General features: G+C 25.2%; 1 protein-coding gene across 3 annotated transcripts; it reads left to right on the top strand.

Moving 5' to 3' along the window:
* Positions 1–1,773: 1,773 nt before the first annotated feature.
* LOC141537866 (monocarboxylate transporter 12) lies at positions 1,774–15,432 on the top strand. Of its 3 annotated transcripts, none has more exons than XM_074259058.1 (12): positions 1,774–1,918; positions 9,543–9,718; positions 9,853–10,054; positions 11,038–11,178; positions 11,523–11,711; positions 11,785–12,040; positions 12,314–12,503; positions 12,795–12,971; positions 13,494–13,716; positions 13,812–14,051; positions 14,175–14,300; positions 14,916–15,432. In XM_074259058.1, the coding sequence occupies exons 2-12, from the start codon at positions 9,578–9,580 to the stop codon at positions 15,068–15,070; spliced, it is 2,040 nt and encodes a 679-aa protein (XP_074115159.1). In that variant the 5' UTR covers positions 1,774–1,918; positions 9,543–9,577; the 3' UTR covers positions 15,071–15,432. The 3 variants fall into 3 exon arrangements, with proteins under 3 accessions (XP_074115159.1, XP_074115157.1, XP_074115160.1); XM_074259056.1 differs by lacking the exon at positions 1,774–1,918 and adding an exon at positions 6,334–6,469; XM_074259059.1 differs by lacking the exon at positions 1,774–1,918 and having other exon boundaries at positions 9,636–9,718; positions 9,853–9,897; positions 9,971–10,054; positions 14,916–15,429.
* The last annotated feature ends 101 nt before the right edge of the window (positions 15,433–15,533 follow it).

The following is a 15,533-nucleotide window of genomic DNA, read 5'->3' as shown; positions in this document are numbered from 1 at the left end:
TCTCAGAATTATGTTTTTCTGGTTTACGTAGATGATATCTCCAGAACCAGTGACCCGATCTTAATGAAATTAAAACCACATATTCTACATAGTCGTAGCTATTGCATCAGCTCCAACGAAATCAAAATTTTAATTTTTACTATTTTTTTAGGACTACAAACTGTCCAAGGACTACAAAAAAAGCCTCAATTTTCAGTTTTTTTTTAATCTCCATTTTGTCATTTATCAATAAATATTATTCACCGTAGCTGATCCGAGCTACTTAAATATTGAAGGTAAATAATTTTGGTTTTAGTGTTTTAAATGAGCCGCTATCAAGTTATCATGTACGTGAGCTTTATACGAACGTTTTGTCAGAGCTCCGTTCACCCGTTGTTTATTCATATAAAAAATATCTAAAAAAATAAAGTTAGATATTTTTAGTGTTATTCAAGAGTGTATTTCTTGAGCTAGATAAATTTTATATCAATATCTATAATAGTTTCTGTCTAAAAAAATTATGAATAATTTTTTCGAGCGCTGGAACCAGAATTACTCTTTTTCTTCTTAAAATTTCTACTATTTTAATTTAAAAATTTATTTCTTCTCAATTTTATCTTTAATATTTAAGATTTTATTAATATTTTACTAAAAATTCTTTTAGTTTTTATTAAAATAACTCTTTTTAAACTAAATTCAACCCTAACCACAAAAAATTTCCCATTTTTCCGGGGAATCCCATAGCCCAGCGCCATCTCCCTTATACTTTCCCAACTAACTCCTCTATCTCCGAATAAAAACCCGTATTTACCCTTGGAGCGGAAAAAACCCATGAAAATAAAACTTCCACTCTCTTTTTTTTTTTTTAATTCCACGATTGTATAATAATTAGCATTCATGAATTAATTATTAATCCTACAATCTAAGAGTGAAAGGAATCCGTCTATAAAAATCCCGAATAAAAATACCAACTCAGCTTTTACAAACAAATAAATAAATAAATAAATAAATATATAAATCCCACAAACAAAATAACACACGCATGCTCCCATTACCGCCACACATTATCTCAGAAGCCGACCCACTAAATTGTATCCGTCTGATCGCGTTTGGTAGCCAGCCAAAATTTTTTCTACCTCTTGCAGCCACGTCCACTTGTCCCCTCTCTTTCTATCTTTCTTCTTGATACCATAGCACGCCATAGCATATAAAACACACACATGTTATCTCACAGTTAACTACACACACTGGTTAACTCATTTCTTCCATTATATCCTCTTATACTTAGTTAAATTTCTTATTATTCAGTCTTCTTGGCTCTCAAGCTCAATGCTCATCTTCACGTGTGATTTCTTCTCAATTTTTTTAATAATTATTCTTAAAAAATTCTTCAATAATGCCGTTTAAAAAATAAGTGAAGAAATTTTTAATTAAAATGGGTTAATTTAATTTATTTAATTATTTCTTCTTTGGTGATTTAATTATTTATTTCTTCTTTAAAGTGTTATTTAATTTAAAAGTTATTTTATTAAAATTCGATGTGTTAAATAGCGTTTAAGTAACCGGTATTCGATACGATACCAATACAGAGGTTTGTTAATTTTATATATCCATATATATGTATATGAGATATATAAAAGATATATAATTCCCGTTGGCCTCCAGTCGATCACGTGTGTGCGTGAGGTATAATTCGTATGAATATTTATTTTTTTAATCGATAATTATTTATTTCTTCCCAGCTAAGAAGAAATAAATTTTTTTTTTTTTTTTTAAAGAAGAAATAGTTTGTGTTTATTTTTATAGAGTGAGCTTTAATTAGAAGAGAATTTTCGTTGGCGCGGGACCAAATTCCCAGCCACGTGTCTATTAAAAATTTATATCCGATAACACGTAATATTGTTGTTATCGGGCGAGATTCGCCGAAAGAAGGAGAGAGGTAATTTTTGGCGGGGGAGTGGAAAATTTTTAAGAGGATTTAAATCTCATGTATTTATAAACTTTATTAAATGTTGAGGTTCCACGACCTCGTGGATATGTGTGCCTTTTTATTTTTTTACGAGCTGCACTCTCCCGCCGAGGGTGCGCGAGATTCTCTTGCGCATGTGACGCACGTGGCTGCCACTGTGTCAACACACGTGCGACTGTTTTTTTTTTTTTTTTTTTATTTATTTTAGTTATTGTATTTATTGTCGGGGATTTATTGTTATGATAATTTCATGTGGAAAAATTTACGCTCGAAATTTTTTTTTTTAAGGAAATTTTGGAAAAATTGGAAAATAAAATTTTCTTTTAGAAGAAAAAAAAATACAGTGCGCGGAACTCGAACTCAAGAAATTTAAAATTGATGAATTGAAAATTCTGAGGAAAGTATAAAAAATAGAATAAGAGAATTTTATAGAGAAAATTCTTTATAAATTACACTTTTCAAACTTTTATTTTTAAGTCGGAAAAGTTTTTATTTTTTTTGGATTTAAAAATTTTTTTTTTAATTTTTAAGAAGAAATTTTAAGAAAAAAAAAATTTTTTTATATTTTGAAATTAATTTTTAGTAAAAATTATTATTTTAAAAATTTTTTTAAGACTAATTTATTTTATTAAGAGAATAAGAAAAATTTTATTTCTATTGTATTTTGTAAAATATTGACATTTTTAAAAATATAAGCTCATCCCGGCATTACACTCATCGAGACTTTTCATTTGAGTACCCACATCAATTTTTCATATATTTATATATATACATATATATATATATATATATATATATATATATATATATATATATATATATATATATATATATATATATATATATATATATATATATATATATATATATATAAAATATATGAAAAATTGATGTGGGTACTCAAATGAAAGCTGTTGACGAGTGTAACACCAGAATGAGCTTATATCTTAAAAAATGTCAATATTTAAAAAAGTACAGTGCAATTTAATAAAAATTATTATTTAATAAACCAAAATTTTTTTTACTTCTATTTCGTAACTCACGGCAGTCACATAATGACTACAAGGTTACTAGTTTATTTTTAATAAGAAATATTAAAGAAAAAAAATTTCTTAATAATTTTTTAGTAAAAATTAAAAAATTATATTAAAATTCTAAATCACCTAAATAAAAATTTTTTTTCTTTTAATGAAGAAATCACATTAATTAAAAGTAACATAAAACCCCCAAAAAATCCGGAATAAACTGCGCGCATGCGCAAAGTAAAATTTGAAATTTAGGAACCGCGCGTAAATATTTTCCCAAGTTTATCGCTGAATTAAAATATTCAATTGAAAGAATAATTAAAAAATATTATTTTTCACAGCCTTTAACAATTAATTATCTTATATACGTAGTATTTATTCCAAGCTTTGGAATTTTACTCAGCACTTAACATAAAAGAAGCATAAATTATTTTAAAACTCCTAATAATTTATCGCCTTTAGAAAACTTGTTAAATTTATGACACTTAGTATATTTCTATAAACATATCTTCTCTTTCTTCGAACAAAGCATTTTTTCTCGGTAATAATAGATTATTAATCACCTGTATTTATAAATTTTTTCTCAAATAATTTTATTATTTCAACAAATATTATTCCGAAAAAATAAAAAAAGTTAAAAAAACCGTCCGATATCGCTAAAAAAATAGATTAAATAACCTCATTGATATAAATATATCATGTAAGTCATTTTGATTTATTTATATTCCATATATCTTATTTTAATATAATATTATCATTATTTCAACTCGTTTGATAGAAGAGAGATGTTAGTAAATAAATAACTAAAATAATATAAAACAATTGTAAATACTAAAACGAAACTTTTTTTTTAACGATAAGGCCCGAGAGCTTAAGTGAACTTTGTACGCTCTGATTTAATTAAATATTTTTCTCAATGAATTTTTAAAACATATATTTCAGTTCACAGAAACATCACGAGTTGAGATGTTATGCCGACGGATATTTATGCCTCTTTATTTTCATTTTTCACGTTATTTTACAATGTAGGATAGTCCTCTATCAAAGATCTTTGTTCGTTAGTTCGTATCCGCTTATATTTTTGTGTTAGTCATTTTCTTTGTGGTCTTTATTAATCATAGAGGTTAATAATCTCTGAAACACTGTTTTTGCCAGTATTTTTTTCTGTTAATAAAAAAAAGTAAATAAATAAATTGCACACAACGGGTACAAACAAATTTAAACCCTAGAAGTTTATTTTAAGTTAAAGAAACGTCAAATTTATAAAAAAAAAAAAACTTTAAAATATCATGACTCCAAGAAAAATATACAATTTTGTAGAGCGTAAAAAAATTTTATAAGGTAAAAGCCCCAATTATTGACAGGGGTCTAAATATTGACATCCTAAATTATTTTTAAATATATTAAATCATCTGTAATAAAAATAACTATCATATAAATTTTTATTAAATTATAATTGATTAAAAAATAAAAAAAAATTACTGTCAGTTCAAAATATTAAATATTAATTATTAAAAAAAAAATAAAGTTAGCACCAGTTCATCAAACCAGCTTACGAGCGTCTATTTTCTTAACAACTTTGGTTAGAAAAGGATTTTTTTTAAATGCCGAGTTTAAATTAATTTCTTCATCTAATTATATGATCTTTTTTTTTTTTTTTTTTTTTTTTAACAATATATGAAAAATTTATAAAATTGAATAATCGAAATTAATTGTATGCTTTATATTTAAATAATGGATATCAATAACTAGTTGATAATTTTTAAGTTGAATCTCATATTGACAGCCAGTCGACAGCGCTATGACGCCTTTTTTTTTTTTTACTTAAACCTAAAAAATTAACTGTAAGAGTTTGAACTCTTCTGATTAAATAAATTATTTTTAAATTAATTTTTATATTTTTAAAAATAATTAATCATTTATGGAAATGATTACTAATAAACTTTAATAATATTGATTACTTAATAATAACTTTCGATAAATAAGAATAAGCAGATGATTCGACGCTTGCGCAGTATAGGTGTCAATAATTAGATCAATCAGTTTTTTAACCTGTCAATAATTGGTGTATCCGGATACTCTATTTAATTATTTAAAATTAATTAGTAAATATCAGTGATTATCATTTTAAAAAAAAAAAGAAATTGATTAGTAAAAACATTACTTGAGACATTACCACAAACAAAATTCAACGATATTGATATTTGATTGCTTAAAAAAAATGAAATTATAACTTTGTCTCTTATAGTGTCAATAATTGGCACTTTTACCTTAGATCTTATTAAAAAAAAAATTTTTTTTTTAATAATTATTTTTTTTTCATTGTTATTAAAAACAATTATAAAAATTTGTTAATAAAAAAAATTCTTGTACTTAGGACTCAAACCCGCGATGTTTAAATTTAAAAAAATCCCACGATGATTTCTCAATTAAAATTAAAAGTCATTAAGACACGAAAAAAATTTTTTTTATCATTAAATTACAGTTTTTTGTTTGACTTTTCTTTTAATAAATCTTTTTTATTATTTTTTATTAAAAGAATCTTTAAAATTTATGAGAAAAAAAAATTTGTCGACTCAGGATTCGAACCCGCGATTATTAAACAACACTCCAACTAAAATTTCAAAAAAGCGCACAATTTTCCACTAAAAAAATTAAAATTCGCGCTAAAATCTCCAAAAAAAAAAAAAAAAAAAAAAACTACAAAAAAACTTCTCTAAAATTTCCACTTTTCACCCTATTAATTAAAACTAGGTCAATTAATAATTTTTTAACTCTCAAAATTTGCCTAGAAATTCTTGAGTTAATTTCCAAATTGCCTCAATAAAAAAATAAAAAACTAACAATAAACTTATCAAGTTACAAACTCGTCTGGTAGATTAATAGTTACAATATAGTAATAAAAAATTTCGGAAATTCTCCGATAAGACTCCTGACTTGACAATAATAAATAAAAATCGGGCACTTTGCGGGTGTAATTATTGTTGCTTAATGTCTTTATTGTACCAAATAAAAAATATATATTTTTTTTCTTCGACAGCACGTATCTAAAAAATGATTCTCACTCAGTTCTCGTATCAAAGTCAAATACATCCAGTGTTTACTTTTGGAGAATATAATTTGAAATAATCATTCATATAATAAATAATAATCGTTGTATAAATCAGTAAGCAAACAGAGATTAAAAAATAGGCTCGTTAAACTTTAATTATATTAATTTTTGTTATCGGCAGTGTCCTACGTCTACTCCATTAAATTATAGGTACACTTTATATTTTATACTTTACTTATTACTTATTATTATATTGTACTAATACTGTAACCAAACATACGGACAATCTTTTTATGAGTGTATTTGTGGGATCTGATGACAGTACGTCCCGAGACACGATTCAAGACGCACCGATTTCGAAAAGGTCTCGTGTACCGACGCCGGTCTTTCTTTTTATTTATTACTAATTATTACCGTCAATAAAAATATATATTTTTTGTTTATGTAAGTCGTTTACTTTTTTTAATTAATTTTACTTGATTTTAACAGCCGATTCTCGAGTCGCTCATCGGATATTTATTTTTATTCATTTGGACAAGTGTGTCTTTATTTTATCTTTTTTTTTCTTTTTTATGTAACAATTAATTTTTTTTTTTTAATTATTAATTACAATAATATTGTTTTTATGTTTTAAAAATTTATTTTGAATGTACGGAATTTTTTTTTTTGAACAAAAAGTTTTTTTCTTCTTCAAAAAAAAATTTTTTTTTATTTATTTCTTCTTTTTTTTAATTTTATTATTACTTTCAAAAAAATTCATTTCTTCTTTATAAAAATTAATTAAGAAATAAAATTGTTTCTTCTTTTAAAAATTCTACTATTTTTATTTATTTCTTTTTTTCTAAGATTGTATTTCTTCTTCTAAAACATTTTCTTCATTTTTATTTTATTCTATTTTTTATAACAACTCATCAAAAACAAAAAAAAATTCTATTTCTTCTTTAAAAAAATTTTTTTCTTAATTTATTTCTTCTTTTCTAAGATTTCATCTCTTCTTTTAAAACATTTATTTATATTTTTTAAATTTTATTTCTTCTTTTAAAAAAATTTACTAATTCTTTTTTCTTTAATAAAATTATAAATATTTATCAAAAATTTATTTCTTCTTTGTAATAATTAAGGTTTTTTATTAATTTCTTCTTTAATTAATTTCTTAAAAAAAAATTTAATTTTTCATAATTTAAAATTTTACCTAAAAATTTTTTTAAATATTTTAAAAAATTAATTATATAACTTCAAAAAATCCCAAATTAAAATCGAAAAAAGAAGAAAAGTGATAAAAAATGAATTTAATTGATAAAAATTTTTCCAGTGTGTAAAAAAAAAAAAGAAGAAATGGAAGGAAAAAAACCGAACAGAAAACTGATAAAATAAAAAATTAAAATACCGGATTCTTATTTGAATGAATCAGAACTTAATTAATTATACAAAGAATAAATGTTAATATAAATATAAAAATAAAAAAGTAAATGAAAAGTAAATAAATAATGATATACACGGCACACGGTGCACGGGGTGATTTAAATTGAAGGCCGTTAAAAGAGTTCGCGACACCAAGTCAAGGTCTTTCAAAAAATTTAACGTTAATTCACGGAGCAAGAGAGCGAGAGAGAGGAAGGGCTCCAATAAATAAAAATTAACTAGTAAAAGTGACCAGAGAATAATAGAATAATTCGGAAGTCAATCCCTTCGACTATAATAGTTTTTGTCGGCATTTTTATTGTTATTATTAATTTTAGTTTTATTATTATTGAAGTTGAGTAGTAACTTAATTAAACTTGATCTTTAATACGTTGAAGTTCATGATTTATTCCTCAGAGATTTAAATACTTCTCGAGAATCATTCATATCTTCACCGACATTAATTTGAATTTAAATTCTTTTATATTATAATTTTTTCTGAGGTTGATATTTCCCATGGGATCCTCAGATACTTTAACTAGATAATCATCCTTCTTTCCAAGAAGTTGAGTTGAGAAAATTCTCTTTCCTAGAATATCTTCTTTAATTCATAAAAATTATTGTAATTTTTTTATTGATGTCTTTTTTCTTGAAGTTTAAAAAATAGAATTAAAGCAATAAAAAATTTTAATTTTCAAATTTTTTATGCTAAAGAGCTAGATACTGAAACTAAATAATAAGTTTGGAAGAAAATGATTAAAAAAAAACACCTATGTTTTTTTTTTTAACAAAATCTTGATAAGTTTTAAATCAATGAGTCATTGTACAATATCTAATGAATTGAAAAAATAATAATGTTGGATAAATCGATTTATTAAATGTTGATAAGTTATGTTGTCTCAATTATGACGTTTGATGAAATTTTTATTCCCTAAAATAAATTTTTATCTTCTAGTCATTATTATTTTACTAATTTACAATTTAAAAAATCAAACTTTTAGATTAAACAATAATAAGTTTGAGTTTAATATAAATAATCAGTAAAAAAATAATTTACAAAATGAAGAAATATACAAAGTACTAATTAAATAGACTTTTTTTAAATACAATTGACAACCAACATTATTATTATTCGGCTTACAAATTAAATACCGCTAATATTTTAATTATTAATCATTAAAATTATAAAAATATATCGGTGTGTAATTTATTTACTTACTTTAAGCTTTTAGCGTCGAGAATCCTCTTTGTAACATCGTAACTTTGTAACTTTATAATGACATTAAAGATGGCTGTCACTTGACAATTTTTTAATTTTTTTTAACAAATAAATTTGCTCCAAAAAATTATTTTTAAAAAATTGGATTTTTAATTTTTTTTAATTTCTAAATGTCAATTTTTTTTTTGCCATAATTTATTTGTTCAAAAAAATTATAAAAATTATTAAATATCTGCTAAGTTAATTTTTAGTCGGCGTGTATCTGAAAAAATAATATTGTTAATAAATAAATACTACCAAAAAATTTAATTTAAATAAAGAAAAATTTTAAATTTGACAGATAAGTTTAACCTCTAAAAATTGAGGTTAAAAATTTCTTTCCAATTCCCGCCAAAATTTCTTAAACTTTTTTAAATTCTATTACTCAGTAACTTTGTTTGTTAAATTAATTCTCAAATATAAACATTACAATATAAACCATACCTTATTATTTAATTGAATTTTGTCAACGATGTCAGTGTCAGCTTCAAAAACATGTCTGAAGCTTACCGGCGGTACCGCTGGTGGCGCTGCGTTCTGTCAACTGAAAATAATTTTAAAAAATTCCAATAACAATAAAAAAAACTTACAATTTAATATTTAAACAAAATGTCAAAAATTTTGTCTATTAAAATAATAATAAAGAAGAAATATTACTGGCAGTTGACTAATTGAATTAACAATGACGAAATATATTTTTATAATTGATAAGCAAGTGCAGTTACCGCGTGACAGATAAAAACATTGGCTTGTTAATTCCCTCATTTTTTTTTTATTTCTTCATTAATAATTATCAATGTGGAATTAATATAAATTATTAACATAAATATAAATGAAATATGTGTGATGTAATTACAGTTTGATGCCCTTGTCGTGGCAGTCATCGTACGACTATGGCCCCGTCATCAACAACAGAAAGCAAAAGTGACTGTTGTGAATCAACGAAACACCCACCGGAAAACAATCTTAAGAATGGAAACGGAAAGGTTAATGAAGAAATTCAACTGGATGAATGCAATGATAGTGACAGTGAGGTAACTAATTATTATTATTGTTATTATTAATATAAAAATTATAAAACTCCCGGTAAAGTTTCCGCTCCGGTAATTTAACCGAGGTTATGTTTCCGCGCGTAATTTAAAACTGCACCGTATTCATTTTTTTTCAGGTTGAAGTGGATATGGTGGTGCCACCTGATGGTGGATGGGGTTGGGTAATTGTTGCTGCATCATTCATGTGCAATGTCATTGTTGACGGAATAATATTTAGTTTTGGTACATTTTTAGACCCGATTGCTCAAGAATTTAAGGTTAATAAGTCGAGGGTTGCTTTTGCTAGTTCTTTGCAAACTGGATTTTATTTAATGGCTGGTAAGTTTTTTTTTATGACATTAAATTTAGAAGAAAATTAATTTAGCTGATAGTTGATAATTTTAAAAATTTTTTTAACAAATAAATTATGGCAAAAAAAAAATTTATAAAAAAATTGACATTTAGAAAATTTTAAAAAACTATAAATGCAATTTTTTTAAAATAATTTTTTGGAGCGAATTTATTTGTTAAAAAAAATTTTTAAAATTGTCAAGTGACAACTAACTTTAATGTCATGTTTTTTTTTTATTAATGAAAATTAATTTCGCAGATAATAATCAATTTAAAAATTTTTTTTAACAAACAAATTATGGCAAAAAAAAATTTAAACAAGAAATTGACATTTAAAAAATTGAAAAAGTAAAAAATGCAATTTTACAGAAATAATTTTTCGGAGCAAATTTATTTAATAAAAAAATTAAAAAATTATAATAGTGACAGCTAAATTATAATGATTTTTTATGATAAAAATTAAATTAGTTATCTGAAAATTTTAATAATTTTTTTCATTAAAAAAATTAGAAAAATTATGCGTGCAATTTTTTAAAATTGTTAATTTTTTTTGTAATTTAATTTTTTTATGATACTGAAATCAGCTGACAGCTGTCAATTTTTAAAATTCTTAAAAAATAATAAAAGTACTTCTAAAAATTTCCATTAATAATTTTTTTTATAATGTTCACATTTAAAATTTTTTTAATAATAATTTTATTGCTAAAAAAATTTCCAATTTTTCTAACTTCAGTGTCATAATTTTTTTTATTATAAAAATTAATAAAAAATATTTTTTTTAGTTATAATTTAATTAATAAAAAAATTTTTGAAGGTCTCGAGATTTCAGTGTCATTTTTTACTTCTCATAATAAATCATAATTAATAAAATTAAAAGTACTTATGAAGGTGTCATTAATTATTCAATGTGTAAATAAATTATTCATTAGAATCTAAAAAAAATAATAATAAAATAAGAATCAATGTTTCAGGACCATTCGTATCAGCTTTAGCAAACAGATATGGATTTAGACTGGTAGCAATTAGTGGGAGTGTCATCAGTTGCCTGGCATTCGTATTATCTTACTTCAGCACATCCATCGAATTTCTTTACTTCTCCTACGGCCTTATCGGTAAATCTCATTATATTCTATTTCATCATATTTAATCTACTTAAATCTATTTATACGTCATTTTACATTAGATACAACATTACTCATAAGTGTATAGATAATACCAGGGACAATGCACTTGATTATTGATCTAATAAACACCTTATCTTATTTTTTTGACTCTTGAAATTCCGATCTCTTGAATAGATTAAAATAAAAAATTCAAATTATCAGGAGATCCAAGTACCCTCCAGGTGTAAAGAATGTCTATAAAAAAAAAAAAAAAAAAAAAAAAAAAAAATAATCTTAACAATAAATTTGTTCCTTTAATTAACAAAAACCTATTTTAATTTCTATTATAAAAGGTGGAATTGGTGCTGGGTTAATTTACGTTCCTGCAGTAATAACAGCGGGATTTTACTTCGAAAGATGGCGAGCCTTAGCGACGGGTATCGCAGTCTGCGGATCTGGAATTGGAGCATTCGTCCTGGCTCCAGTGTCTCAACTGCTAGTCAAACACTTCAACTGGAGACAAGCGCTGCTGATCCAATCCGGTGAGTCCCAAAAAACCTGTAAAATTTTAAATAACATCAATTTTAATTAAAATTAATGTTCAATTAATATCAGGGATGTTGCTTACCTGCACAATCTGTGGGGCGATGTTCCGTCCCCTGAAGCCCACGCGAATTAAGGTCAAGAAGTCCGAAGTTAACCAAGAAGCAATCGAGGAAGTTAAAAGCCCGTTGGTCAACGGGAAGAGTGCTTCCACTCATTCTCTACGAGGCAGCCAACATTTGTCTGTAGGATGGATTTTTAGGACGAATAACAACGCGGAGTATCCTACTGCTGCTCAGGTTATCGCCAGCAATCCAAATATTGTCAAGTAAGTTCTTTTTTTATTCGAAAATAAGCTTAGATTCGAGTTTTTTTTTAATAAACCGCCTATTCTTCCCCTTCTACCAATCGTTGCCTAGCAACTGGATTTAGTCCCGCCCCTTCGTAGCAACAAGGCCTTAGACACGCCCTTTACATATCAACTAGGCCTAAACCACGCCTACTTAGTCCCCTCCTTAGTTTTAAACGCGGAAAAAATTATTTCTGAAGTGTTTAAAGCTGTAATGTGGTATTAATGATGATTTTTATTGAAAATTTACAGATCAATTCACTCAGCGCACAATATCTTAGGTCTGAACGGAGATTTACAGCTGAGTTCCTCGGAAAAACGATTGTCAGTTCCGCTTTACTCAGATTTAGACGTAAAGAGCAGTGAAGCCAAAGAAGAAGAAGAAAACAATTTACTTGACGGAAGTGACCTAGAAAAACTCAATGGAGGATTATCAACAACGGTACGGAATATTACATACACTAATGATAATGATTGATGATTTATTGGTATCTAGGTACATGTGTGTTTAACTTGATGAAGAAATATGTTATCGTTTGTTATTAATCTTTATATTGACAACAGATAATTGATATATATCAAATCAATTATCTCTCCAGCAGTTGCTGTCGAATTGAATTACTACGATAACGTAATGACCTAGATAATGATAATTTTTTAAATATTTGTGTATGGTTTGTGGTGTTACTATTATTTTCGTTATCTATTTATTATGAAATTTTTAATGTTTCAGTTGCAAGTTCGTCGACACACAATAAGCGGTCGTCGTGATCATGGAAGTCAGTTATCATTAAAGAAAGCCGGAAGCAAACGTCATCAACCAACGTCTAAAGATCCTCAACGACCGTTTTATCGCGATGATATTTTTTATGGCGGCTCGCTCGCAAGATTGCCGCATTATAAATCACAAGTAAATTTTAGTTTTATTTAAATTAATGAAATTTTTTTTATGCAAAGGAAAAGGGGGTAAATTGAACCAATGGACAAAAATAATTTTCCAAAATTATTTTCTAATGACCAATAACTGGAGTCGCTAAAAATTTTGAATTTTTTATTTTTAAAAATTTTGAATTTTTTATTTTTAAAAAATTTTGAATTTTCACGGAAACCATAAAACTTTTTTTTAGCTCTAAAAAATTTTAGTACACAGAAAAAAAAAATTCACTTGAGCCAAGAAAATATTTTACTTCTTAATTATTTTTTTGAGCAAAAAAAAAAATTTTTTTTTTTTACAAGAAATTTAATTTATTCTATCAACAAAATTAATTATCTTGCTTTACAGTGTATCTTTCTTTAATTCAATTAAAAAAAAAAATTATTAAAATATATTTTAATCAAATTGACCCCTTCTCTGTTAATTAATAAAATTAAAAAAATAATTTTCCGTCTGTTCTATAAATAATACTAATAAATAATTAATTTAAATCAACAGTTGTCTTCCGTGGGTTATCATATGTCCGTAACGCGACTACCAACAACAACAGATGTAGAGGAAGAGAAAAGCGGCCGGTGTTATCTCTACCCAGAAGGAGTGTCACGTATTCTAGTGACGATGTTAGACATCCAGCTATTGAAAAGTCCGTCTTTTTTTATCCTCGCTATCAGTGGCGGGTTAACGATGATGGGTTTCTTCGCTCCATTCACTTATCTTCCGGGTACTTATTATTATCATCAATTCAATTACTATTACAATTTTAGCTTACATTGTTGATTAAATATTTATCATTACTCTTATTGTTTCTGTCTAAAGACCGCGGGATGTCTTATGGTTTCGACAATGAGACGGCGACATTTTTGGTATCGACTATTGGAATCACTAACACCGTAGGACGTATTCTTTGCGGAACCTCGACGAGTTTACCAGGCGTAGACGCACTTGTTGTTAATAATGTATTAATTAGTATTAGTGGTATCATTACTATTATATCAGCAGTATCACACTCTAAAGCCTATCAATTTTTTTATGCTGCTGTCTATGGATCTAGTGTCTGTGAGTATTTTATAAGAATATTTAATTACCTCATTAAGGTAAAAAATAATTTTCTCAATTTTTTAAGGTAAAATTTAGAAAATAATTTTAGAATTATTAAAATTGAATAAATTTTTTTTTTAGCTGCCTTTGCTGCACTCAGGTCTATCCTTGTCGTTGAACTCGTAGGATTAGAAAAACTTACCAATGCATTTGGGCTATTGTTACTATTTCAAGGGGTCGCTGCGTTAATTGGTTCACCTCTCGCAGGTATTTATGCTAATTAATTTTATTTTTTTTTCCTTCAAATAAATTAAATTATCAATAGTTAATAAATCCTATCATTGCCTAACTTTTTATAACAGCTTTTTACTTATAATTATTGTTTTTTTTTAGATTAAAAAACTTATTTAGAAATTTAAACAAGAATAATAAAATTTCTAAATAATTTTTATATTTTAGGTTTTGGAGTTTAAAACCAAGTTATAAAAATTTAATACATTTCTTGATTTTCAAAAATTACTTTAAAAATTAAAAAAAAAAACTAGATATAAATTTCAAAATTGATAATTATTTCATTTTTTTAATTGAATTCAAATTTACGTAATCATTTATCAAGATAAAAATTTTTTTATTTCTACACAATAAAAAAAAAAAAAAAAAAAAAAAAAAATTTAGAAAAATAAGAAATTAATTTAATAAAAAAAAACATTTTTTGAAAAATGTTTAATAATTTTATTTCTTAATTCAAGAAATGAAATTTTATTTAAATAACTTGCTTTTGAATGAAAATTCGAAATATTTCTTCTTTATTATTGAATTAATAAATAATATTTCTTCTTTAAATATTTAAAATAACAATAATAATTTTTTTTTAATACTTAGGAGCATTAATGGAAGCTACTGGGACTTACGACGCCTCTTTTTACCTATCAGGTACCTTAATACTCTTATCAGCAGTAATTTGTTATCCACTTAAGAGAATAAACGACTGGGAAAAGCGACGCAAGATTGCCCAACCAGATCTTGAGAGCTCTTGATTTTATTTTATGATTTTAATAAAATCAATTACAGGGAAGACTGCTAGCTGGCTCCATTGCATTATTATTATTGTTATTAATAATTCTATAAATACTATGAATATCTGTAATTAGTATTTAATTGAAGGACTAATTGAAAGTAGTCCAATTAACTGCATTTATTTAAATAATTCACTCGGAGATGATATTGATAAACTGTGTGTAAATATTTTTTGTTTATAAAAAATATTTATTGATTACGCCAGTCAGTTGGATCGATTATAAATATAAATATAATTATGTTATTTTAATTATTGAGTGCTCAGTGCACTTTTTTGTAAATATAAAATTCTAGAATTTAAGTTAATTTTAATTAACGGGCATTGAGAGTATAATATTTAATTAAATAGCTCTTTTTATTTATCAATTATTGGATTACAATAATTAATTAATAGACTTATTGATTATTAATTATTAACAAATT

This window comes from Cotesia typhae, unplaced genomic scaffold (assembly GCF_013202065.1).
Source record: "Cotesia typhae breed Kobodo isofemale line unplaced genomic scaffold, CoteBio_Ctyphae contig_20, whole genome shotgun sequence".
Lineage (NCBI taxonomy): Eukaryota > Metazoa > Arthropoda > Insecta > Hymenoptera > Braconidae > Cotesia > Cotesia typhae.
The sequence above is the reverse complement of the archived record's forward strand: the minus strand, read 5'-3'. Positions and strand labels throughout refer to the sequence as shown.

Coding starts and splice junctions, on each gene's coding strand:
- LOC141537866 (XM_074259058.1), top strand. CDS start 9,578: ATGGCCCCGTCATCAACAACAGAAAGCAAAAGTGACTGTTGTGAATCA. Junction 11,712..11,784: donor AGCGCTGCTGATCCAATCCG/GTGAGTCCCAAA, acceptor AATTAATATCAG/GGATGTTGCTTACCTGCACA. Junction 14,052..14,174: donor TGTCTATGGATCTAGTGTCT/GTGAGTATTTTA, acceptor TTTTTTTTTTAG/CTGCCTTTGCTGCACTCAGG.